The sequence below is a fragment of the Diadema antillarum genome, unplaced genomic scaffold (assembly GCF_040938485.1).
Source record: "Diadema antillarum isolate AM-2024a unplaced genomic scaffold, OU_Dant_1.0 scf00000112, whole genome shotgun sequence".
NCBI classification, from domain to species: Eukaryota; Metazoa; Echinodermata; class Echinoidea; order Diadematoida; family Diadematidae; genus Diadema; species Diadema antillarum.
The window spans coordinates 2,282,894-2,307,212 of record NW_027271001.1 but is presented as its reverse complement, the minus strand read 5'-3'; the positions used below and the strand labels follow the sequence as shown (position 1 = coordinate 2,307,212).

Below are 24,319 nucleotides of genomic sequence, written 5' to 3'. Positions count from 1 at the left end.
TATGATAGAGCTAAAACTTCGAACAGATAAAAAAAAATCAAACACACGGAAGACTTTTTTATGATAATGTTGTCACTATCATGATACCTTTAAACAAATATTATAATATACTGAAGTGTTGGTAACTGTTTTCGAGATTGTGATACTATTGTCTGTGAGAAAACTGAGTGAAAGTCACTTGAAGATCTTAAATTTTTAAGCACTGTTGTTTTCAAATTTCAACGAATTGTTAGGACAAATTATTCAACCCCATCATTGGTTTTGATAACTTCAGTTTCACACATTTACAGATTTACCGCAGTTACTTGCAGGACCGTAGGCATATCAGTTTGGGTTTGATCGTTTGTTTGTTGTTTATATAGCTTTTTATTCATTTCATTTCATTTCATTTTATTTCCACTAATGCAAAACACTTACATACACATAATAACACAATATCAATACAATTTAGTAATGAAGAAAAATACTGTGAAATCAACAATACTACGTATCGCTTTCTGATAATATCGAATTAATATTAAAGTTGCAGGAAATGGAGGAGACGTGCTGAAAAGCCAAGCTTGTATTTTGCAGTCTCCTCGTGGACAATACAACTAATAACACTATAAGGAAGTAAGTTGCTAGATAAAAATTTAAATATGTATGACGGACAGTGTCTGAGTTCAGCACGTGACAGTGGAGGAACTCACGATAATATGAATCTTCACACGAACTGGGCCAAATGAAAATTTACTGTCGTGCTAATTAAGTGTACAGAAATTACATGTTACCTGATAAAACATGAAAACTCCATGATATCGAATTTGCTTAGAATGTCAAACTCTATTCAATATAATGCAATGTGTATGTGCGTACATGTACTATGTAAATATGAATGTATGTGCATAATCATAGTTGTAGGCCTATATACTGTTTTCTCTTATCATGATATATCAACGGTAAATATTGATGATAAGAATATCTCCATAAGAATGAAAAACAGCCTTGAATTCAAAGCGTGGCCATCTCGAAGAGTAGCTAAAAAGTACCAGTAATATTGGCAAAGGGCAACCCTTCAACACTCCCCCAGACAAGCGGTGGCAGACGAGTGTAACGTGGCGTCACTAATGAAGACTGAACTGTGTGTGTGCTGTGATTTAGCATGTTCAGTTCAGACTGAATACATGCGCATTTTCGACGTACAACACAATATTGCCGCTCTGCGCCATATATCGTACCGTTACACATCCATGCAGTCGAGTAGGATGGATCTAAATTTCTCTGAACTGCATCACCATCTATTGAAATAAAAGCACGTCTCATCTCTATAGCCTCCAAACGCGGCTATACTACCTCCACAGAGTTTTTTTTTTTTTTTTTTTTTTTTTTTTTTTTTTGTCGAGGTCTCGGTATAAATCAGCATAACATTCCGGACGTTAATGGCTCCGACGGCGCGCAGGATTAACAAAATTGAAACATAAATGTTATTGAAGCTCTCTTATTATTTCAAATACGCTGTACTGACAACACAACTTCCCCGGCATACCTGGCAGGTTCTATAGTATGCTCCATTACAGCTACACAGATTTTCCCCCGTGCTAAATGCTGAAAATCAATTGCATGCATTAATTCAAAAATTGATTTCAAGTTACTTCAGGGACGACTTGAATAAGCAATAAATGTCAATACATGCATTCATTTTTCTTATTTTAAATAACTTAAGCGTAGAGTTTAGAAAACAATCAATGTTCATACATCTCGACATTAATTTTTGTGTGTAACGAATCCTGAATGTTAGTCCAATTTTAGTGGGAATACTGTTATAAATTATGATAGTGGATTGCTGCATGGTGCCAATATCCTTTGAGGGAAGTGTTGTGTTTACCTGTGATGTTCCTCTTGACTTACGAGTATAGAGATGGATACCTATCAATAGCATCGACCTAAAGACGCTTTGCAATTTTTTTGTTAGCAACTAAGAGGTTACAATGGATCACTAATATGACCGTTATTCTTATCATTTTGTCTCGTATGATAGTATTAAAAGCTATCGTTATTATTATTATTATTGTTATTATTATTATTATTATTATTATTATCATCATTATTATTAATATTATCATCATTGTGGTTGTTGTGGCTAATACCATCATTGATATTATCAGTATCAACATCATCATTATCAGCAGCAGCATTTGAAGTAGTAGTAGTAGTGTTATTGTTATTTTTGGACACGTGCCAGATTATACTGATGTAGGCCTAAACCTTACCAATGGCTAGAATGGCATCTGATTATGGGGGTATATTCTTAACGAAAGCATTCGTTATGCTGATGACAGATTTTAGAATGTCATGTGTATATCAATTTTATTGTTAACTGTCAGCCTTAATCTCCTCCCCCATGATTTTGTTTTTATTTATTCCTTAGATCATGTAATAAATAATTCAGGCAAAATATCTTTTTCAGCTTGTGTTCAGAGTGGTTCACACTGCGCCACCATCATGTACACGTTGAGTTTCTGTCTCCTCCCTGCTGCTCGGCAACCCGTCTGTCCGCGTAGGAGGAGAATCCGGAAGTCGGTTGTAAATTGATCTTGCCTCACACTTCCGCCAAAACACAAATCACCTCATTCTCGTACGACCCTATCACACGCGTTGTGTGTCAAGGCTCATCCGACTGCCGTGAGTTTGGCAACATCCAGCGGTTTGAAGAGCACCGAGAGGCGGCGGTTTGGGATGGGATGGGCGAATCGCTTTATCAAAACATTCGTCCTCATTGACAGGGACGAGGCAGTCTTTTAGTCAGAATTCTTGTCTGTTTTGATTAGAATGATACCGTGAGCATAATTTACCAGGGATATCCTCTTCAGTCTCGCTCTCCCGCTCCACAAGAATACCTATTACTATTACCCAAGCATCGCCAAATGTCTCGGCACCCATCCCATTTTTAGGTGATACGCTATCAGCGTATCACCTATTGTGATTGTCAAAATCTCTCTTTATTTCTTTTTAGGTGATCCGAGAATCCTCTCGGATCACCTTCTGTATCTGTACTGATTCTTTGTTCTTCTTCTTCTTCTTCTTCTTCTTCTTTATTTCTCCGCAAAAGTTGTGTAGAGACTAGCTCAGAAAGTGCATTGCCTATGAATGTCAAACTTATACCATATGTGTATCATGTCCCAAAGACGACATGTCAAGTAAAATCGTAGTGATCAGTCGACCGTGACGTCACTATGACGTCATTATATGAAAACACATTTTCAATCATATCTCATTAATGGAGTGGAATTTCTCAATGAAATTTACGTCACATAAATTTCAATTCAAGGGAATTCTACCCATATTTTCAGAATTCCTCGCATCGTAAAGACGTGCGCGTACGCGCGCGTTGAAATATTTGTATGCTCCAATCAAGCTCAAATTTTTTTTGCATACGTTTCAGACCATTTGGAGCATTTTTTGAAAAATTGAAAAAATTGGACGGACGCGTACGCGCGCGCACATATACGCACGTACAGCTCATATGCAACAGAAATTTCCCGATTTTTTACATTTATCGGATGTCTGAAAAGTCAAGGAATATTTCTAGCAAGTTTCAAGTCAATCCGACTCAATATGACGTCATACGGGACTGTCAAAGTTGAAATTCCGCGCGCGCGTCAATGGCGATATACAGTACAACAATGCCCCAAAACCGCCAATTTTAAATCCGATTTTACTCGTCAGGATGGACGGTGACCCCCAATTTTCTTTACATATTCTGAAAGCTGATGAGTTGTACATGTCAGTTTATGGGTTGGCGATACTGAAAAAGTGATTCAAAGATATCAAATTTCTTAATAAAGTAAAAAAAGTAAATTTTCAAAATGACGTCATCAATTTTCAAGTTTACTTGGGCGTATCTCACTTATCCTTTGCCAATTTTCACCCAGATTTCAGTATGTTGTAGCTTATTAAATGTTCTTTCATTAATGTAATTACAACATTTTGATTGGATGGCGGCATCACCTCGTAAAAATGGATTAAATGTAATCTTTCAAATTTGACCAGTTTACGTGTTATCTCTATGGGAGAGCAGTTTTTCTGGCAGTGAAAATTGACATGACTATCTTTTTCGAGCATTAGCTCACTTATGCTTCGGTGAATTTTTCCCAGATTTTAGTATGTTGTAGCTGAGACTTTGGGCTATCGTTAATGTGCCCTCCATTTTTTCATACGAGGCCGGCATCACGTCGAAAAACTTGGTTGAAAATGGCACGTGGCTTCGATGCAGCGTCATTTTGCTTAATACACAGGGCCTATGGAGCATGAAATAGGTCATTGCATAGCGCATCCGACTCGTAATCCTAAGGTCCCTGGTTCGAGCCTCACCCTTGCCAATATTTTTTTTTTCAAACTCTTTTTTTCTTCTTTTTCTTTATTTAGTCTTAATCTCCCTTCCTATTTTTATCTTTTTCTGATTTTTTAATGCTTCTCCTTCAAATTTCTATAAAATAACATAATTTTTTCTTTATTTTTCTTTCTTTCTACTACATTCTGTGCAATAGATGAAGAACAACAATGGTTATCAATCCCATATTTTGCACATGTTTAGTTCATGTCACCTACATTATTTCATAAAATAACAACTTCTTGATCAGACACCATCTTGGGTATGTAAATTAGGGTCAAATTTCATAAATGTTTCATCCTGTATCTTGGTGAATACATGTCCTATCTTTCCAATATTTTGCACACACAAAGATCACGTTACCAGGATCATTTCACAAAATAACCATTTCTTTCTCAGATGCCATCTTGGCTGTGCAAAGTGGGGTCAATGGTCAAATATACTTTATTCTGTATCTTCGTTATAGTGTATACGGAATATGGTACCAAAGATGGCAAACCCGACTCCCTTTTTTTTAAATGAGAATCCAAACATCACACGGCCAATGTCCATAACCACAGATGAACCTTTACGGTCATGCCTATTGGGATCAGGACTCAAATCATTGACTTTCGAAGAGATCGGATCACCTAATTTGTCAGTGTTGACAAATTCCGAGTCTAGTTATTCTTCTTTCTTTCTGGACAATTTTGTGTCATCAATATCTCAAGAATGACATTACGGAATAACATGACATTTTCAGGGAACATGTCTCATGACAAAATCTAGCCACAATAAGGTTTTCATGACAGTAACATATCTATGACGTCATCTAGGCGCCATTTTGTGATTTTCGGACCATGTTACATGATCGATCATAACTTCATATCTAAAGGTCATGTCTGTATCATTTTCGGCGGACATTAAGTTCAGGTCACGCTCTATCATACATTTTAATGCTAATTACCTAAGACATTATTACGCGCGCGTACGCGCGCGTCAAACTTTTAAAAGGCTCAAAACAACTTACCAATGGGAAATCTCGAAGTTTCAGACAATTTTAAGCGTTTCGCGCGTTCGCGTCCGTCCGCACATTTTCGCGCGTAGTGCGCGTAAGCAAACTGAAAATGCACATTTTTTGACAGATTTGGATTCCTGATACATTAAGTAACAATATCCATTGATTTCCGATCAATTTTGACCTATAACAAAGGAATGCGTTGGCGTCAAAGTTGAAATTTCGTGTGCGCGTCTTTGTGCAAATATAGCGAAAAACATGTCTTTGTTTATTTCGCCATAGCTCTTTAAAACGTCTGGTTACCCTATGTTTTTATTGCATATTACAAAAACATATGAATTGGAAATAACGTTTCAAGTATTAATATTTCCATAATTACATTATGACGTCATCATATCATCATCTGAAATCAAAAAAGTGGAATTAATTTTTTTGAGGTACTGTTTCTGACATTCATTTGCTCGTATCTCTGTTGTTTAAGCTCAATATTATCCCAAATTCAGATATGTTGTACTTTGAACATTTGCCTTTCAGGTCCATGTCATGGTTTTGAAATTTAATGACGTCATCATACCTTAAATTGTGATTAAAGGTAAAGATGCAAAATCGGACAAGTTTACGTGTAATGTCTATGGGAGGGGATCTTTTTTAAAACCATGCATTGACTTGACAACGTTTAAGCACCTTTATCTCAGCTGATTCTGCTTCATTTCCTCTGAAACTTAAGTATGTTGTAGCTGAGACAATAAGCTGCAATAATCATGCATTTTCTTCTTCGAAATCTCCTCATCAGGTTGACAATTTTGCAGTTTAAAACTGAAAATGAGAATGGAATGTGGACAAAACGATTCCCGATTCAGCTTTCACATACATAAGTTTACGTTCCTCATATTTTCTCGCCGAGACGTATGGCCGAGTGGTTAAAGGCGACGTCTCAGAGACGTGAAGTTGCGGGTTCGAACCCCACAAGATCACGAAACAAAATACTTAGCTATTTTACTTTTTTTTTCAATTTTGTATCACATATTCGTCCATGTAGAAATCACGTTCGTATATAAACGCACCTATACACACACACAGACACACAGACACACACCATATCCCTCTTTTTTTGTGTTGGAGACCACATTGCTTCGACTGCTGCAAAATTTTGCAGGCTGACTTTGTCAAACCGATCATAGTATGTAATGACGACGACGGAGGTGTTGTACTTTGAACAATTGTCTTTCAAGACCATGTCATTGTTTTGTACTTTGATGACGTCATCACATTGAAAATTGTGATTAAAGGCAAGGTATCAAAACCAGCCGATTATAGGCTTTATGTCTACGGCGCGTATTTTTCCCAAGTTGCCAGAAATGGCATAGCGACATCAGTCGTTACAAGGCCGCATTTCTGTCTAGCAATGCAATACATGTTCACGCAGCCACGATTGTTGAGTGGGCATTGACTTTTCCCCCTGTAATATCTATACATTTCTTTTTTCCCTTACCATTTCCGGGGATGTCCCGTGGCCGAGTGGTTAGAGAAACGGTTTTGCATGCACGCTCAATATAACTTCAAGGTGCCTATATCACATTCTTTTCTTTGTCGATCACAGATGACCGACACCTGATGACCCCAAGCGTATCACCTAACTCGTCAGCGTGACGAGTTTCATATCTCGTTTACACTTGGATCTAGAAAGATCCTGTGTGACACTGTCTCTCCAAGTGTGTAGGCACTCGGCAGGATTCGAAGTCGGGATGACAGTCCCGAGTCGAATGCCGCCTTGCTGTCATCGAATGCCATAGACCAAGGTCTGACCTTTTGCTTTCGTTCTTCTCGATATTCCTCTGTAACCAAATAACGTCTAAACCAGGACGGTGCTCTCCAACACAGCGTATCCATCTTATTCTTTTTCTGTCTGTTGATAACTGTAGCAATTTTAGGTTGACAGGAATTGGGTTTGTGTTTCCGAAAGATTTTTCGTCAATTCATAGACATGATATCTTATCCCACCATCCTATCTGCCTCTTTTTTTTTTCATCCTTTTTCCACTGTCCTGGTTATCTCCCTGCTTGTCCTATCTATCTTCACTCTTCCAACCTAAATATCTCTTTACACTTTGCCGGAAGCAGGCAGGAGGAGGAATAGGTCCTTAGAGGAGAGCAACAAGGTAGCAGTAACAAGAGTAGTGTTTACCTTCATTGTTGTATAGTTGTTGTTGTTGTTGGGATACATCAAATACATCGTAATGATTATTACGACAGTAATGGTGGTAATATACTTCGCACATAAATCCAAATGACCAATAGCAACGGAAAGAGTAGCGACATCACAAAAGGTTGCACTGATGATTTAAGGTACGTCTATAAGTTAAAGGGGCGAAATAGTAGAAGCATCTACACCAGTGTGACTAACAGAAGCGGTATGAATAGTGGTTGAAGTCGTAGTTGTAAGTAAAAGTAGTGGTAGGCCTACAAACAGTAAAGTAGTTGTAATAGTAGTTGTTGTAACAGCAGCAGTAGTAATAGAAGTGGTAGTGGAAGTAATAGTAGTAGTAGTATAGTAGTATATAGTAGTAGTATTAGTAGTAGTAGTAGTAGTAGTAGTAGTAGTAGTAGTAGTAGTAGTAGTATAAGTAGTGCAAGTATAGAAGAAGCCGAAAGAGTAGTAGCAAGAGTAAAGTAGTGGTTGTAGAAGAAGTACTGGAGTAGTAGAAGTAGTATACACATTATAGTGTGAGTACGAGTAGCAGTGGTGGTAGTCGGGCTAGTGGCAATTATAGCTGGGCTGGTAAAAAAAAAAATGACAAGAACAAGTGACAGTGACAGTAAAGACCTCGAACCATCATTCATTGTGTTTTTTCCAGTAATACAACAGGGTTGGAATTTTAAAAGGTCGATCCAATGGGTTGTATTTTGCGCAATTTCCGGTTGATTTTGGAAAAGTTCCAGCCAACATCTCGACATCTCCCGCCATTTCCAACTGAATTATCTTAGTAGAGTGACATGTTACATTGCCATGAACTGTTTTCCCAGTGTTTGCGAAGTATGACGATTATGAACAAGCATATTGGATATTTTAGAAAATTTCGAGGACTGAATCATGTTATTTGTTTGTTTGGTCGCCCTTGACGACCTCATGTCGTACCCTGCGAGGGATGACGGGAGAGGCGGCACAGGAAACAAACATCTAGACTCCTTCTCCTCATATTTTCCCGCGGGACTGTGCTTGTAACTGAGTGCGAGGAGAGCGCAGTGATGGGCGGGGCCTCCACGGCGAATCTCCTCCCCCTGACTCCCGCCCCACCCTCTCTTTCTCCTCCCCCCCCCCCCTTCTCCTTCTTTCTCTCTCTATCTCATCTCTGGCTTAGCGTCCAATCTTTTCTTTTCTTTTCAATCAAATGTTTTATTGCTTCACAATGTGCGCTTAGAAACATCCGTATTAAGCGCCTAATAAATGTATATTGTATTATCATTATTATTGTTATCATTACCATTATTATTATAATCATTATTATCATTAGCAGTAGTAGTAGTAGTAGTAGTAGTAGTATCATTGTTATTAATAATTACATAAAATCACACAATTCATAAAAGATTGGCAGTCATTGTGAAAAAAACCGAATTCTCCATTTCAGAAAGGGAGATGAGTATTTCGTCTCACCTCCATGTTTCATATTAAGTGTGGCCACCGATGGAATGTTAAAGTTATATACTGCACTTCCTGTTCATGTTGTCTGGGATGATGAGATGAAAACCAACTGCGCCGAAAAGTAGACGCTATATCAGAAAACACAGAAACACTGAAATTCAAAATTTCACGCGTTTCATGAAACAATTACACACAATTATACACAGAGTCAAACCAAACAAGTTGTGATGCCACAACTCACTCACTGATCTGCACAAAACTCTTTATCAAATAGATTGAATTAAATGAAATTTAATCACAAAGAGGAAATTACATATTTCACTTCAAGTTATTCTAAGCTTATGTAATGTATTCATTCTTTCCTGACGCAAATAAACTATGGAACTCTTTACCACCAATTATAAGTAGAAGCACCTATCTACAGTTCTTCAAACAGGGGGTGCAACAGATTAGGCTTTGTTAAGCCTCTTCTGTCTTTTTTAACTGCACATATAGAATCTGTAGTGATCCTTTTACTCGCACTTTTCATCTGGGCACTTGACAAGCACAAGTACGATAATACGCCAACGGCGGTCTGTACTTTACTGGAAGAAGAAGAAGAAGAACTTATTTCTATAATAACTTGATTAGTTGGTATAAACTAGTGACGAGGATGATTTCATGATAATCTTTACTTTTCTCCACAAATAATTTATGAGATGATGATATCATCTTCTCATCCAAATCAAAATGATTCTAAAAAACTGATCTCACCGTTGGAAAAAAAAGGGGGAAATCAAAATACAGTTGTATCATGTTTTCTTGTACTCCCGTTCAACCTTAACAACACATTACAATTTTGTTTTTAAAAGTGACTTCCTTTTACTGTTTCCGCGTCCGGCAGATGGACTCGTATCCTGCTTGGCTAATATTCAATCCCCTCCGTCCATTCATATTCATCTTTTACTTGTAAGTAGCCCCTTATTGCGGTTCCTTCTCGGTTTCCTGTCCTATCTCAACCAGCGGCATTGGTCTGGGAGGAAGCAGCGTGACTATATTCAGATTTCCCGACACAAAAGAGTAGTTTTGCCCTTCAACATAACTTGGTACATAGTAGAAGGTTAAATACACATTCTATTAAACGGAATCTGTGAATCAAGCTGGGTAAGAACTGAGTTTCAGTACAAGTGGCCGAAAACTGTAAAACAATTGCGTTAAAACGAAGAGCTGAAATTATGAGAGAGTTTTCTACTTCCTTCTTCATATTCCTCGTGTCTTTCATAACTTGTTGGTAAATCCGTCTATACAATTAGGACATACTTGATTTAGGATAATAAATTCACTAACCTTTTTATTGTCCAGTATGCGTGGAAGAAGAATGTTATTATTGGTTCCTGTTTCTATAAACATGATTAATGACAGCTATCTATGCTGTGGTAATGATTTCTCAGAAGCAGTCTACGAAAGAGAATTACTGTTTGTTCATCAAAATTAGATCACCAGGTCTGAAAATAAAGTCATTCACTTGTCGTTTCTTGTCGAATTCGAGACAAGGAAATCATCTGAACTTATATTTCGCAGGGGAATGACCATGCGAGAAACTTGCCTTGTAAATCACCGTTAATGGCTTGTGCCTGTATGAATTCGATAATCTTATTAGGAAACGGACTTGATTTCAATGAAGTACATTTTATATCAGAGGAATATTTTGCATGTCAGTGTAATTGATTCTCACATTTTGTAATATGGTATTTTCACGGAACTCGAACAGTCAGCACTGGAACCAGGTAGCTCAACTCAAAGCATTAATTTCTTAGCTAATTCTGCCTGCTCCGATATTACACTAACTGAGAAAATACCTGGAAAATATTGTACTCCATTCGAGTTCTGTACACATGTTCTGTTTTTTTTTCTCGACCTCCGTGATTCATATATTTAACCTATATTGCGAATGTATCTCAAGACAGAATGTTTCGCAAAGCTAATGCAAACAGGTGATGTACTCTCTAAAAAAAATCGAGTGAAAATTTTCACTCTAAAAAGAGTGAATACAAAAAAGAGTGAATTTCGAGTGAAATTGGAGTGAATTTTGAGTGAAAATGCTCATTTTCACTCATTTTCGAGTGACGTCAGGGATCACTCGAAGATTTTGGAGTGATCCCTGACGTCACTCCAAAATGAGTGAAAATGAGCATTTTCACTCAAAATTCACTCCAACTTCACTCGAAATTCACTCTTTTTTGTATTCACTCTTTTAAGAGTGAATATTTTCACTCGATTTTTTTTAGAGAGTATTGAGGTAAGAATGTAAATCTCATCACCAGTGCCTACAGTCTTGACCGAGTTTAAAAAAAAAAAAATCAGACAAAGAGTCAGTTGAATCCACAATTTGGCAACACAATCATCTCCTGTATCAACACCAAGGCGGTATTACCGTAAACAAACTTGACTTTGCAGCCTAGTTATGTTGTACATCGTGATAACAATAGTACAAGGACAGACGATGTTTGACATCGGAGATTAGTGCACTCGTCTTAAAAAATACAGGTTGTAATAGGACCTACCTCTGTTATTTTGTTACTTATTTCTTGTACTTTAATCATGGCTCGACACTAACTTTTTTGTTCGGTGGCCCGATGGGGCCACCAAAATCCTAAATCTCAAATTTTTGGTGGCCCGAGAGAAAAATTTGGTGTCCCCAAAAAAAACAATAAAAAACATTAAAAGTCCATTTTTTTGATGAGTCAAATATTTAAGTTTTATGATAGTAAGAATTAGAAGTTGGACATATCTACTCATAAATAAACTTCAACAAACTTGCAACACTCGCTCTCAGGCACTCATTCAGTCCTTTTCATCTATCCTTTAAACAAATTTAACTGCTAATTTCCGGCGCAAAAAGTTACGAATTTATTGACATACTATTAAAAAAAAAAATTGGTAGCCCGAGGCGGGCCACCAAATTTGCCCTTTTTCGAAATTTGGTGGCCCGACTTTCATTTTTGGGGGCCCCGAGCCACTGGGCCACCGTTAGTGTCGAGCCCTGCCTTAATACTAGTATCCTATTACGAGATGATGACCCTTTGACGTATGATATTGAAGAATGGGACCGCAGGCAGCACGCTCGCCATCGACGGCACTGATGCCTTCATTTCGTCATGATGTCTTCATCGCATCATGAATGCGTGTGGAATTGAATGTAGCGTTACAGTTAATCTCATGCACAACATCAAATTGCTACAATTCAAATCAGGGATGGAATCAGATACCGTCAAGTCGTTCGACTAATTTTTTTCCAGGTCTGCTCTAGAGAGAGAGAGAGAGAGAGAGAGAGTTTGGTGTCGTACAGACCACACAAAAGTCGCCAATTTAAAAGAAGGCTGTCAATATGGTTACCCTTTACAATCATGTCGGCACGTAGCGGTTAATCATTAACGAAATTGTCTCGGCTCCTTGACTTTGGGGTCATTAGCACGCCAGGCTTGTTTTGGATGAGTATTAACTCAATCAAAACAAGCCGGGTCATTTACCTCATTGCAGCTGAGGACGGGCTTGATTTTAGCTGTAATTTTGCTTCTACGATGACTTTGAGAATCGTGCGAACTTCACATTTTGAACATTTGATAAAACCAAGCTGAAAACAGCGATTATTGTTATAATATTAAGTCCCTTGCGTCTATGTTTCTCACTGCAATGAGACTGACTTTCAAAACCAACTATCGACGGAATACCTCACTGAATTTAGACGCGAGCGGAACACACGCCAACGTGCAACGCTCAAGAGTCCTATGGGCCATTGTGTAACATTTTATGGATCAGATTGGAGACGTGTTTGTTTACTTGTAGCTTCATGTAATTTACACCAGTCACCTTTCTGCAAAGTGCGAAGTCATGGATCTTTTATCCGAAATTTCCTGGCAAAACTAGATTTTTATTAGTCTAGTGTACAGACGATCATCTTGGTGACGGAGTTATTCAAACCGTTAATAGGTTGGTGCTTGAACAATCAAGGGCTAGTAAATTACGAGGAACAAGAGATAGGGGTTGTGTCTGATCAGCAAACAGGTGTGCTGTGACAAACTACAACTTTAGTTACATGTATATGATAATCAGAGAAGAACAAAAATACGAGGACATGAAACAAGACTATATACAAGACCTTGTACCCGTGGTTTAGATACATTCATACGTTATCGAAGCTAACTATTCATGATAATTTAAACTTTTCTGTATTGTGATGTCACCGGTGTTTCTAATAACTTGACATCGAAAAGAAAAAAAAAAAGACAGCTACGTCGAAAGCATAATGGGCATTACCCCACAAAAGATACGAAGCCTTTTAACAACATGCAGGTAATAAAGAAAACAGCAATAACCATATTCGCCACCGTAATTCAAATCCCGCCCTCCGTAGAGAGAGAGAGAGAGAGAGAGAGGAGTGATGAGGGCTATGAATATTCATGATTTTTAACGGTGACATTTAAAATACTTTTACCGCTGATTCTCTCATGCCCATATACGGTAAGGCCGCGGAGAGAAGGCAAAGAAGAGCTGCCTGAGGAAAGGTTCACGGTCGCGGAGCTGGCCAGACGCTTCCATCCTTACTACTTTTTAAATATGTCTAATAAGTCTAGTTTCGTATGTGCCGAGAAATAAATCTGAATTAAAAAAAAAAAAAGCTACCCATCCAAACAAACAAAACGAAAACGATACATCGTTTTAAAACACTTCACTCTCTTCACTCATGCAGTACAAATTCACTGCATTTTCACTCGACAAAACTCGACAAAACTGAGTAACCAATCTGTAATTTGCTTTGAAGTAACGTAATTCATATACTTATATAATATTGACTGGCCCTGAGGGAGGTACCAGAAAATATTGCCCAAACTGAAAGCATATTGCCCGAGTCGAAGACGAGGGCAATATGTTTTCAGTGCGGGCAATATTTATCTGGTACCTCCCGAAAGAAAGGCCAGTCAATATCATAATTATTACCTATCCCCCTAGGTAAATTAAGAAAATATGTAAGTACGGCTATACATTATATGATACAGATCAAGCCACATTTGACTACCTGTAGACCATCAACATGTTGAATAATTGCAAAATTGTTCATCAATGTATATCATTCAACTCCAACTTCAAAGATATATGTAGTTGTAACAGGCAAACTTCAAACTTCTGAACGTTCTTACACTTTATTTTTACTTCTCTGTTTACAGTTTGAGAGTTGTAAAACTGATGGTCATTGTGCAATTACTGATCACAAATGGACAAGTCATTTGCCTAGTGCTGCTGTAAGTGGTCGACCTTGCATGAGTTGATTTATCAGCGTTCTTCTGCGGTGCGTGTAACTGACACCCTGGACGTCCTGGAATGTTTTCCTTTCGTGGTCGATCGGAATGTTTACGTTTAAAGCAGGGAGGTGGGGAGAGAGATTCCACTCTTTCTCTTCCCCCCTCCCCAAACCGGAAGATTGCACTGTTTGCTCATACTGTTACTGTTACGCAGCGACGTGGCGAAAAGCATATTGACTGCTGACCTTTAACCCTGCAAAATAACAACTGCTGACCTTTAACCCTGCAAAATAACAACCGGAATTGCCTCGCAAAACTCCCTCGTATAGGTAATAATTATATAATATTGACTGGCCCTGAGGGAGGTACCAGAAAATATTGCCCAAACTGAAAGCATATTGCCCGAGTCGAAGACGAGGGCAATATGTTTTCAGTGCGGGCAATATTTATCTGGTACCTCCCGAAAGAAAGGCCAGTCAATATCATAATTATTACCTATCCCCCTAGGTATATTAAGAAAATATGTAAGTACGGCTATACATTATATGATACAGATCAAGCCACATTTGACTACCTGTAGACCATCAACATGTTGAATAATTGCAAAATTGTTCATCAATGTATATCATTCAACTCCAATTTCAAAGATATATGTAGTTGTAACAGGCAAACTTCAAACTTCTGAACGTTCTTACACTTTATTTTTACTTCTCTGTTTACAGTTTGAGAGTTGTAAAACTGATGGTCATTGTGCAATTACTGATCACAAATGGACAAGTCATTTGCCTAGTGCTGCTGTAAGTGGTCGACCTTGCATGAGTTGATTTATCAGCGTTCTTCTGCGGTGCGTGTAACTGACACCCTGGACGTCCTGGAATGTTTTCCTTTCGTGGTCGATCGGAATGTTTACGTTTAAAGCAGGGAGGTGGGGAGAGAGATTTCACTCTTTCTCTTCCCCCCTCCCCAAACCGGAAGATTGCACTGTTTGCTCATACTGTTACTGTTACGCAGCGACGTGGCGAAAAGCATATTGACTGCTGACCTTTAACCCTGCAAAATAACAACTGCTGACCTTTAACCCTGCAAAATAACAACCGGAATTGCCTCGCAAAACTCCCTCGTATAGGTAATAATTATATAATATTGACTGGCCCTGAGGGAGGTACCAGAAAATATTGCCCAAACTGAAAGCATATTGCCCGAGTCGAAGACGAGGGCAATATGTTTTCAGTGCGGGCAATATTTATCTGGTACCTCCCGAAAGAAAGGCCAGTCAATATCATAATTATTACCTATCCCCCTAGGTAAATTAAGAAAATATGTAAGTACGGCTATACATTATATGATACAGATCAAGCCACATTTGACTACCTGTAGACCATCAACATGTTGAATAATTGCAAAATTGTTCATCAATGTATATCATTCAACTCCAATTTCAAAGATATATGTAGTTGTAACAGGCAAACTTCAAACTTCTGAACGTTCTTACACTTTATTTTTACTTCTCTGTTTACAGTTTGAGAGTTGTAAAACTGATGGTCATTGTGCAATTACTGATCACAAATGGACAAGTCATTTGCCTAGTGCTGCTGTAAGTGGTCGACCTTGCATGAGTTGATTTATCAGCGTTCTTCTGCGGTGCGTGTAACTGACACCCTGGACGTCCTGGAATGTTTTCCTTTCGTGGTCGATCGGAATGTTTACGTTTAAAGCAGGGAGGTGGGGAGAGAGATTTCACTCTTTCTCTTCCCCCCTCCCCAAACCGGAAGATTGCACTGTTTGCTCATACTGTTACTGTTACGCAGCGACGTGGCGAAAAGCATATTGACTGCTGACCTTTAACCCTGCAAAATAACAACTGCTGACCTTTAACCCTGCAAAATAACAACCGGAATTGCCTCGCAAAACTCCCTCGTATAGGTAATAATCAACAATATTCTTGGCCGTATTTTGTCAGTGAGAGCGTAGTGCATGGGCCTGCCTGTAGTACCAATCACTGGCAGAATGCGTGGCTCTGTTGCACAATATGACATTTAGCTGCACGCTACAGACGTGTTTTCGGTCAAACCATGGAGCTACACTACAGGTATTTAGCTCCACGGTCAAACTTTATGCATAATCTTCCTTCCTAAGTTTGTTTCCCGACAATCAAGAAAGCTTGTCAGAGCCTTGCCCAAACTAGCAACAACTAGTGTGAATGAAACTGGATTCCAAGTACTGTATTTTGACATGACGACAATGTGTGAAGTTGAAAAGGTTAATCCAACAATATTCGTTAATAAACGTTCTCATCTAATTTCATCGCTTCTACACGTAGATTAATTAGATACATTAATTTGCACGCCTCCTAAAATATACAGCAAATTTAATGTTTAGAGATATCATTTCTGATTATTCATCAGTATTATTTAAGTTTCGTGTTCGATTTGCAAGATCATCTAGTATTGAGAGCCTGCATAGTTCTTTACAGCAAGCAACGCCGAAAAGGAAAACAGAAAAAAGACAATATCTGTATATGTCTCGATCCAAAAAAAGGAACAAAAATAGATACACTTTATGGTTATTACAAATATTATAATAACGTTTAACAACGAGTCAGATGCAGGATATAAAAAGAATCTTATGAAGCAGTTGACATATACAGAGTTAAAACCTGGGGTTTTGGTTCAAGCTTGTCTCAAGATGTCTTGCAATGATTTTGTTGAGCATGCGCAGCTTTACAAACTTGAAAAGCTATAAAGATTAAACCTCAAATGACATTTTTTTTTCGTAAAGGAGGAAACTCTTTTCCATCAAATTATTCTAGAGTTGAGATGACTTACAGCAAGTTTTTAAGGGGTTCATAATTTCCATAGCTGTCAAAATGTGTTACAAACATTCATTACGCCGTGACTGCTGCGTTATCTTATGGAACTTTACCGGTGCACCTGTACCTACCCCGATTAACGAGAGCATGATGCATGGAGCGGAGTTTCACTTAAAAAAAAGAAAAGAATAGCCATCAAGTCAGCCCCGAAGCAGGAGGAACTTCAACTTCAAGAAGAGGGTGTTTACTGGGGGCTGAGGAAAGGGGTCAAGGCAATATCCGAGACGGACGTAAGGTGAGGAATGACCTGGATGGAGGCCATACAGTATACTGCAAGGAGGTGGAAAGAAGTGCCACTTTCCTGATTATAACTGGGAGGAAAGACATTGAATTTGCGCAACAACCCTAGATCCAACCACGGTTTCATGGTGGTGATGGGGGGGGGGGAGGGGGGGGAGGGGGAGGGGGGAGGGGGAGGGGGGTCTCCGTTCTACCCCCCCCCCCCCCCCCATTTTCTTGCTTGTAGGTCGAGGAAATGTTGCAGAGAGTGTTTACATTTGGGATTAGTGACCTTTCTGAGCTTGATTATTTCACAGCAACTCGAAAGTTGCCTCCGCACGGTCTGTTCTACTTTCATATCGATATGGCCATAACTTGAGCTGTAGCTCCACAATGACGGTGATATCAGTCAAACCAATGCAGCGTATACAAAGCGTCAACCTGATCGGGTGCTGTTCATTTATTCCGAAGGTTCGTTATTCCGAAGGTTCGTTAATCCGAAACACACAAATTCCCTATACCTAGAGGTTCGTTAATCCGAAAATGAAAAAGGGTTCGTTAATCCGAACATTTGCGGCGTTATTCCGAAGGTTCGTTATTCCGAAGATTCGTTAATCCGAAAATGAAATTCGGAATAACGAACCTTCGGAATAACGAATCTTCGGACTAAAGAGCCTTCGGAATAACGAACCTTCGGAATAACGAGCTGTAACCAAACGATCAAGGGAAATGTCACAGCTCTGTGAACTTGGTTATGGCAACTAGCATCCTTTAAACTGTGGAAGTTAACTGTCCAAGCATCCGTTGAGGTAGTGTCATATCACAATAGAAATTCTGTTGACTACGATACATTCGCACTGACCACTACACTATGCTGAGACTATACTACACTAACGATACATTCGAGATGCCAATTTACTGCCAAATTCAATTAATACATAGTAATAAGTCAGACATACGGTGCCATTATACAAACATCAGGCATTATTCATAGTGTTAGAGATCAACCTCGGTTGAAGATATTCTTACCATGTAACTAACGTGCCTTGCGCTGGCAATTATAATCAGCATATGACATTGAAAAAAATGTATATATATTATATACATGTATATCAACGAGACTGCACTTTCATATGACCTCTCGAATGTATGTTTCGTCGGACTTTAAGAATGTTAGAAATATCTCTGTCTATAAAGAATATCAATTCAATTTTCAAACACGCAGGGAGATATCATGTTTATGTTTGAACAAGAAGAGGGATACCAGAATCATTGAGCTCTACCGGCGTTGCATCAGTTCCCGAAGGGAATAACTGCCATTTGATAAATCATTCAAACAGCATTGATATGTTCGATATTCGGGGAGGGAAGGGGGGAGGGGGACCACCATCGCCAGATGTGAATAATCAAACTCTGTGACATCATCGATTTAAATCAGATAAAATAAAGTAGAACATACACTTCAAGATGAGATACTCTAACACATTTTCCAAATTTACTGAATGTTATTATGACTTAGCCAAGAAATAGGGCTCCTCACTCTGTCATCGTTATTGTATATGCTGCTGCTGTAAATAACGTAGACTTGAAAATCAATGCTGATTGTCCCAGAAATCTAGAAAAGATATTGTTGCTGTAACCTCTGTCTGAACGTGTTATTTTTCAAACAAAGTTTCACTGGTGCATAGAGTGAGACAGTTATGTGTCGTAAACAATGGTAAAGAGGGAAAGTGGATTTCATTTTTTTTTCCCGCGATAGTTGCAATCATCTCCAAGACACCATCCCTGTAGAAATATCTACAAGAAAAGGTTTGTATACATCCTCCTTTTCTTCTCCTTCTTCTGCGAGTCTTGTTCTACCCTGCCGTAAAATAATGTCATTTCTATAAAATGTGTATAATCATTCATGCTAAAATACCAGACCTACCAGATAAGCGACTTATGAAAAAAAGAACAAACTTCCATACATTGAAGATTCATGTCAATTGTCACTAATCAACAACAACAAAATATGAAAGAACGGTGATAGTTAAAAGGAAAAATATGATTTCGCGTGTATTCACAAAACAATACCTATCACAGGTCACGTATGCAAATTAGGTGTGATGACGTCATTATGCCACACCACCCTTTATGCGTCTGGGACCAACATATTGCTCAGTTTTCTTCGTTTTATTATAATAATTACATGTATCTATAGCCCACTTAATGTCGGTTCCAAGGCCGGAATGGTTTATACTCTCATTTTTCACGTGTCTATTTTTGCAATGCGTCAAGCGATTTTGCCAGGGACTTATACAGAAAGTAAGTTGTGTCGTTTCAATTTGAGGGAGCCAATTCATGTGAAAATGGGAAAGGCGAGCTGTGTTTAACACGGAGAAATTACTTTCACAGACACCAGCGTGTTTGTTGAGGACGTTAAAATCTTGTGCATGTCTGAGTTATTGCTGGGTGCCTGTGTACATCATTGTGAGAATGTGAGAATGACAACAGCCTGATTGTCGCGATGATGACATATTGTGTCTTCCTTTTACAGACAGTGTCAGTCCGCTAAAGGGATGATATGGTTTTTGTTGAGATGAGGATGCTGGTTTCAACTTCTTGCACGATAATTAAAAACCAATCATATTCTTAAAGAGCATAGAATTCTAAGTTTATTTGATGCAAAGTGGTTTTGGAATGGCTGAGCTGTGAAATCCAAAGCCAAAGTAAAACAAAGTGGTCCTGATAAAAGGTGGGTCCAACCTTTTACAGCACCTCTTTGTTTTTTGGATTTCTCAGCCATTTCAAAACCAATTTTCATCAAATAAATTTCTAATTATCGGGCAAAAGTTAAAACTTGCATCCCTATCTCAACCAAAACGCAAACCATTAGAGAGAGCACCAAGTTACTAGAAACAAAATCACCCCCCAAAAGAGGAAAATATCACGTATCTTTAAAGGCTGTCGCACGTAGATGTGTTCAATATAAGTTGTTTGGGATAATAAATCTAGTCACGGAATCCATGATGTTGATAGATTTTACTTTAAATTGAAAGTATAATGGAGAAAGAGAAAGAAATACCGAATAAAACATTTCCTTCGTTGTATGTGATAAAGCTGTGTTGAAAGGAATTTGTTCTTATAAATTTTCAGACTTTGTTCTGTCCCTATTACTTCGATATAATAAGAAATAAAAAATCACGGATTATCATTAGGAAAAACGTGGAAAAAGTTGAAAAAGAAGCTGATTACAGTATCTTCTTTTCTCTCTCTCTGTCCCTCCCCCCCCCCTTGATCAGCTTGATCACTCCCTCTGATTTTTCTTCTTTTTTGACCTTTTATTATCAGTTTGTCAGTGTTATAAATGCAATCGTGAACTTTTACACTGCATGTGTAAAAAGATGATGAAGAGGTCTGATCCATCACCAAGCAAGCCTTTCCGATCAATTTGCCTATGGTACCATTAAATCGTTCGTTGTAGTTATTGGAATGATCTATACTCTTATCATCCTTTTATCTCTACTCTTCCGCGAGCATCGAAACTTTCTAATCCATTGTCAGTTTCCTCCTTAAAAACGCCTGTCTATAAGTCATGTAAGTGGGTTGTTTTCAACTACAATAGCGCAGCACGGATATGCAGCTATATACGGATTCAAACAGTAAACATGAAAAGAAAGTACAGACCACTGTTTGGTAATTTAGAGAGCTATCATTACGTCTATCTGAAGCCAAAGGAGCATGATATTTCAGCATTTTTTTAACATCATGAATGACTGGTTTCAAATCCACCCCGCATTCCCAAAAATATTATTTCCGTGTTTAGGAGACAAACAAAATGCACATTTCAGACAAAACAGAGCAAGTCTATTACATTTTGTGATATCTCATGATTTCCGTCAAAGCTGCTGTCATTGTGACAGTAAATACTAGATGTGGGATTGCTTGGGTAGCCATTAACCCTACAAGGACATAGCAAACTATCAATTAAATTGTCATTCAATTGCACTGATTTATGAAAGGTGACAAATCCGTCGTATAATACGCTGGTAAATGCGGCCTTTCTTTAACTCTCAATAAGAGATCACACTGCGTGATAAACGAACACATCGCTGTTGCTCTGAAGCCAGAAATATCAATAACAGTTGCTCCGTAAGGTCCATAGTATTACCCACTGGTTAATTTATGTATACGATGACTCTGAATAATGAATGTCTGCATGTGTGTGAAGGAAGGAATGGGTGTTTCAGTGTCATTTTTCTTCTAACTTTTTCAAGCATGAATGATCGTACAAATTCATTTAGCACATAAAAAAATATGTGTTAAATTCAATGTGTTTACAAAAACTAATGTATCATGAGTTTTAATATTTATGAACTGTATTTGAATTTGCATTTGTGTTATATGTGGAATTTCAAAGCTATTATTTCATATGTGATTGTAAAAATTATGTATTTTTATTATTGTTCATATTCAACACATTTGTAAACCTGTTTACTGATATTTTTCTGTTCTGCACTGCTGATCAGTCTTATATACCAATAAATAGACAAATGAATTACTTCATTGCTAATGAACAAATAAATAGATATAACATCGATAAAAGAAGTGTACCATCTTGACTGCTTATTATCGTCTACAACCAAATATCACCTATTATGTCTCCGGTCCATTTGCCTGCATACTTGACTAAAGGCTTGTTTATTTGAAGATGTCTTTTCGAGTGCTGTCTATATCTTTCTTCTCTCTTCATCCTCCCCTTCCCGACCTCTCTATCTAGAGAGTGGAGTATATACTGGTAATATACAATTTGCTCGTAAGTGGTTTGATTACTCACGAAGTGTGGGCTTAACTCAATTTTTCAGCGCCTGTACAACAACTCGTATTATCTCACGTAGCACATAAGGGTTAAACAAGTTGCCAAAAAAAAGTGGAAAAAAATCATCCAAACAAGTTTGAAAGTCACTTGAGATATATCAGGAAACAGGCGCAGTGGTGGGACTCGAGTGATATAAAACACACTACTGATCACCTAACCCGATTATGTCTCATTCGATTACAGACATCGCAAGGTATGGGGAAATTCACCGCTGACACAAACACGAGTGCTGCACATAATATTACACGTATTCACGATTGTAGGGCCTGTATTCCATTCCTCATCTCATCCAACAGAGGAAAGTGGAATGAATTTCATCAGCAGATAAACAGATTGAGACAAGATTTCACTAATTCACCCCCCCCCCCCCACCCTGCCTCACATGTATATGCATTCAAACATATCTATCTAGAATAGACTCTATAATCGATGCAAGATATAGGCGAATTAATGTTTGGTGAAAACAACAGAAACAAACTACAATTGTTTTAATGGGAACGATACCTGCGAACAAATTAGTGGAGTACTTCAATTTCCGTATATATAGTTTTTACATCTTAAAATAAAAACGTCCCTGTGGCATATAAAGCAAATAATTACTATATTCTCTGTCTCTCTTCCTCCCTCTATCTTTCACCATCTCTTTCTCGTATAATAAGTTGACCGTTTTATGTCCATGAGAAACCTGTTTGGGGACACTGAACGCCTTAGCAAGAGACTTACATTTACGGCCTGATTGATAGTTGAGATAATAACAAAAACTCACATTCTGAATGTTTTAATGAGGATACCCTTTCGGACGTATTCGGGGTATCTCGTCGGCCACTTCTATACAGTGGATTGACGTAGCCATGTCTGGGTTCATCCAATCGAAAATCACTGCACGTTTTTCTCGGTGGTTCAGTATGATACTTCTGTATATGGGTAATGAAGTATGTATCAAACAGAATAATGTGTCTGTGCGGAACCATGTAATTAACTCATGTGCGATGGGAACACGGGCATATGGAGTTTGTGATGCCGTTAATGGGGGTGGGGTTTGTGATGAGTTAATGGGGGTGGGGGTTGTGATGAGTTAATGGGGGTGGGGTGGCTGTTGGAGGGTGGATGAGTCATTATGCAGCATGGACGCAGCAAGGAATTCAAGAGGACTACAGCTGGTCGGATGATGGCAAGACGTTCCTCACGATGATGGGATGGATGTCCCATAGAGCTGTAGCTCCATGGATGTCCCTTACTATCACAGAGAGTTCCTTCTCTCTCTTCACACGCTGACCCAAGCACAAGTGGTCAGCCCCATGCCAGCAGAGATGCAGACGATACCGAGGGCACGGTTCGACCTACTTTACATCTCAATCTGTCACATGCGATCAAGGAAGCTAGCTTGTCACTGTAAGGACCTTTGACATGTGTCGACTATCAGGACTGCAGTATCGTCGTGAGGTCTTCATGAACACAGATTCGGAAACGAGCCAAACGTGAGATACAGGTGTATTCTCACCATCAGTATCGCTGGATTATTGAAAGAAGAGGAGCTTAACTTCTCTTGTTATGATAAAGAGCTTTATGAATAATTTTACACTAGCCTTGACTGAACGCAAATGCGATTAATATTCGATGTCGCGGCAATCCCAAATAGCGATTTAAAAGCTCAATAAGAAATTCATACTTGCCTCAGAGCAGAGGAGAGCCAGGAGATACAGTCGTACGATGGGAACGGAGAGCCACGCCCGACGGCTCGCTGTAGGGGTCGGTGAAGCCATGCTGCGTGAAGTAAATGCCGCTGAGACAGTAGAAAGAACAACTCCTTGTCGGAATTTGATAATTTACAGTTCATAGGCAAGAAAAGCTGAACTTGAGTGCCCACACGGGATGACGTGTTGAGATTTCCTACGGCAAGGTCATGTAATGCAACTTCTGTTTTCATAAAATATTTACATCGGGAGATTCAATTCAAGTGGTTAGATGATAATAATGCGCTTGCGCTCTACAGTAAACTTGCTAAAATATTCTGCATACATCAGCTTCGTCGAAGCACAGTGCAGTCACCCAAGTGCTTGTGATGAATCGTGGCACACAGTCAGGGAAA

At 38.6% G+C, this 24,319-nt stretch overlaps 1 protein-coding gene across 1 annotated transcript in view; it reads right to left on the bottom strand.

Annotated features, from left to right (window-relative positions):
• The window catches only part of LOC139719543 (uncharacterized), a 42,785-nt gene extending 18,792 nt beyond the window's left edge, over positions 1 to 23,993 (bottom strand). The window contains exon 1 of the mRNA XM_071630957.1: positions 23,904 to 23,993. Within this exon, the coding sequence (XP_071487058.1) occupies positions 23,904 to 23,993 (90 nt within the window). The remainder of the gene's footprint in view (positions 1 to 23,903) is intronic.
• Between the last annotated feature and the right edge of the window lie 326 nt (positions 23,994 to 24,319).